At 42.7% G+C, this 3,800-nt stretch overlaps 1 protein-coding gene across 1 annotated transcript in view; it reads left to right on the top strand.

Moving 5' to 3' along the window:
- nectin3b (nectin cell adhesion molecule 3b) overlaps positions 1-3,800 on the top strand; it is a 34,819-nt gene that overhangs the window by 26,751 nt on the left and 4,268 nt on the right. The window contains exons 6-7 of the mRNA XM_008427558.2: positions 375-519; positions 3,145-3,247. Of these exons, the coding sequence (XP_008425780.2) occupies positions 375-519; positions 3,145-3,247 (248 nt within the window). The remainder of the gene's footprint in view (positions 1-374; positions 520-3,144; positions 3,248-3,800) is intronic.

Here is a 3,800-nt window from a genome sequence, read left to right as displayed (position 1 = left end):
AGATATGCTGCCACAATAAAAACTGATTTTATTTTAAGGCTTTTTGAACATATAAAGTTGTACACAGTTTTAACTTCTGCATAGTGCTCTCTCTGTGTTACTCTCGTTTAGAGCATTATCTCTTTTTCATAAGCTTTCTTTTTTGTTTTTGACTATTTCTTGCTCCTTCATCAACACAACCTCAGAGAGACTTTTGATCAATGCACAAAATATTCTTTTAAATGCTTTCCAAATGTTTATAAAGTGTGCAGCTTTTGTGAAAGAGAAACATAAAATATGTTCTCTAGCTGCTTTAGTCTGTTTCGGGTCTGACAGAAGCTGTGTGTGTCTAGTTCCTTCTGATGCACTGGAAGCCTGTGTGTGCTCTGTCTCAGACCAGTCTCAAGCGGAGAGGTCCAACTCCATCGCCGTGGCCGGAGCAGTGATGGGCGCCGTCCTCGCTCTCTTCCTCATCGCCGTCTTCATCATCGTGATTCTCACCGCTCGGAAAGCCCCTCCGACGGCCTACACCGACAAAGTGTAAGTCCAACAAATAATTCATGCTGGAGAATGTGCTTGGCTAGTTAAATAACGACATGGGACCTCTGGAGGTTACTGGAGCCCACTGGTAGCTGTGGTTTACTTCTCGCTCCTGTGGAGAGCTTCGCGCCCCGGAGCAGGAAACACTGCGGGATCAGGTTGAAGGGCGGGAGATCGTTTTTGTCTTGGCACCAAGCCTTTGTCCTACTTTTGCTCCAAATGTGTCTGCAGTCCACCAGCTGCCACGTTTAATATAAGAGCAAAGAGGAAGTTTAGGGTTAAATTATTTACACTCTGTCTCGGAGTAATGTGACTGATGTGAAACACTTTGTGAGTCTGTGCCATGTTTTTTTCGTATAGATAATAAWATCGCAGGGAGGATCTAGGTGGAAGGTGGACCTTCATTACTTTTTGCAGAAAGYAGGAACGTTTTAAGTATGAAGACACAGCATTGACTCGTGAACGTTTTCTGAACAGCAGCGCTACAATTAAGCTGAAGAGCTAAGCGCCTCACCTTATGTCACTTTTGGAGATGATGCACTCCTTTCCATTACTTTAACACTCCAGAGAAATCTCTGATTTAGGAGGGTAGATCATAATGATAAATACTTATGTAGGCCAGCTGTTGGAAAAATATTAACCTGTTCTCAGATATTATAAAACTGCCATTGTTCTGACTAACAACCTCTGTATTGTGGTTCCGGTTCAGTCTCGATATTCCAGGCTCCTTAGTGAACAGAGGAACAGTCATTTTGGAACAGGAATGGCCGTTCCAACACTGTAGGCAGGATTATGAAATTGTTATTGTTTTGGTATGCTGCAGCATTAGGAGAGAACCCCAAACCCTGAAAAACAGACTGACACCAGAAATAGCCTTCCACTAAGATTTACCCTCTGCACATAGTCAGGCAAGTACCATTTTCCACAAAACYCAGAAAGATCCACACAGACAGGTCAACATATGATTGCTTTAGAGTCCAGTGGCAGCACTTAGGTTTTACACCACTCCATCTCAGCCACGGCGCTTCGTGACTTGTTCTTGAACTAAATTGAAGGCCGCAGTCTGTTTGTCTGTAGATTGCAGATTTTCGACATTGTTAGCCTTGCGCAAAGTATCTAACTTTAGCTAACAGTTAACACTTAGCTAGCAGTTAGCTGTCAAATTGTTAGCTAACAGTTAGCTAACAGTTAACTGTCAAACTGTTAGCTGTCAGCTAACAGTTAGCTAACAGCTAACTCTTAGCCTTGTTAAACGTAAAGCTAACAGTGTTGCCAGCTAAATGTTGCATTTTTTATTAGGAATTCATTCTCTCTTTAGCATTCATTATTTAGTCTTAAAAGTCTAAATATGTTTAATAAATGGCTTCATAACCTTTCAGGTGTAAAGATTTGACTGTTTTATTATACAACGGTACAACAAAAATACACTAATTATTAAGGGACTTTCCACAGATTGGTTTAGATTGAATCTCCCTCTTCATATAACGGGGCAAAAACAARGGTTCTTATGCGTCATTTAAAGCTCAAAATAAAATGCCATTCCTGCCAATTATGAGTGCATGTAATTTCATGTCAACCCAGAAACGTTTCGATGGATATAAATATGGGACTGACAACCCACCCACTCCCCATTACATCTTCCTGTCCGCTGTTCATGTCTACATCATGTCAGTGACAACTCGGTCCTCAAAGTGATTTAAAAGACGTCTCCGGTTCATGTCTGCGGCGGAGCCGGCAGCATGGAGACCAGCTCAGCGCCCATGCATCACCGCGCTGACACTACAAAATGCTCGGTCCGGCCATGTGCCGTGCCGGGGTGGTCAATGCCACGACAAACTTAGCATCTTAAGTGTGACCGTGGTCGGAAGTCCCAGTGGAATGAGGTGGAAGTGGTGGGGGAGAGGAGAGGCGGGAGTGGACGCACGCCTCGTCCCTCTCCTTCATCACGCCCAGCCGTGAGTGTAGGACAGCAGGTCACGGAGAGCACCGACTGTAATCTGTGTACRAGAGGGGGGAAAGCAGCGTTAGGCGACACACAGAGGTGGAAAAATCGATGCCTGCCGTGACATCTTTTTTATGAATTGCCAAGGTCAGTTTCTAGGTTTTCGGTTTAGCGGAGGATGGGGATTTCAGGAAAYAACGGAGTGACTGTAACGTCCACGTCACGCGGGAGTCCAGATGAACAGCTGTCGGAAATCTTCAGATTTACTGGCACGTGCTGGAGGAGTCCATCACCTTTATCTCTACGGAGGCTGCTGTCCCTCTGACAGAGATACCTGAGCAATTTTATTGACTTACAACAGGCTCTGGTAACTAATATCAGACAAAATTGGCTTTTACTCAACAGATTTGTTCAAGCTGCAGAAAACCTGAGCGTTATATTTCCCAAAACGCATCCAGCCTTGCCTAGAAAACGCTCACCTCTCTCTCACCTCTGGTTATTAATTTGTAACCTTAATAACRCCGGCTTGATTAAAAACTTATTCCTGTAAGCARCCATCCTGAACATATGATTCAAAAGTTAATTTTCCTTTATAAACACTCTCTGCTTTGACTGTTTTATTCATTCTGATTAAAAAGATCCTCTCCTTTCTGCCATGTCTCTTTTTTCCTTTCTCTGCCAAGGATTGACCTTCCTCCGACTCACAAGCCGCCCCCTCCGTATTCAGAGAGAGCACCGGCTGTTCCTCTGGGAGTCCACGCATCACAAGTGACCTGGCTGTGTCAGGTAAACCCCGCCACCTCGCTGCAGCCGACTCAGAGGCGTGTGTGAGGAGAGACCACTTTGTTTGCTCATGATGAGTCACAGCACATAGTCAGAATAATAASAATTAAAAAAACAAAAACAAGACAAGTGGGTTGTGTCATTATCTGAGGTTTTTAAGTGCTGAGACCTAATGGCTTTMCTCATTTCATATAAAGCATGATTAATTTTTAATCTGTGTTCTTGGCATGTTCTCTTTTTAGACTTGCATGTGGAGTTGTTTTTGAGTCATACAAATCTAATTGATTCTTTTTCAGGAATTGCAAACAATTTCAATAATCTTGGTATCAAAATGAAGCTAGCATTTGGGAGGACTCGGTCAAAAGCTACAGTTTCAGAGAAAATGAGCATGGAACATAAAATAATCAGATTTTTTTTTTTTTTGCATTATCCAGTATATTAATTACAACCTAAATATCATAAATGAGTCTGCAAGCTTTTGTAAATTATAGATTCACTTGTGGACATTACCTGTGTAAGGGTTGATGCAGCTGTGGTGAACTACAGCAAATTTATT

Source organism: Poecilia reticulata, linkage group LG14 (assembly GCF_000633615.1).
Source record: "Poecilia reticulata strain Guanapo linkage group LG14, Guppy_female_1.0+MT, whole genome shotgun sequence".
In the NCBI taxonomy this organism is placed as follows: Eukaryota; Metazoa; Chordata; class Actinopteri; order Cyprinodontiformes; family Poeciliidae; genus Poecilia; species Poecilia reticulata.
This window is presented reverse-complemented; position numbering and strand designations above follow the sequence as displayed.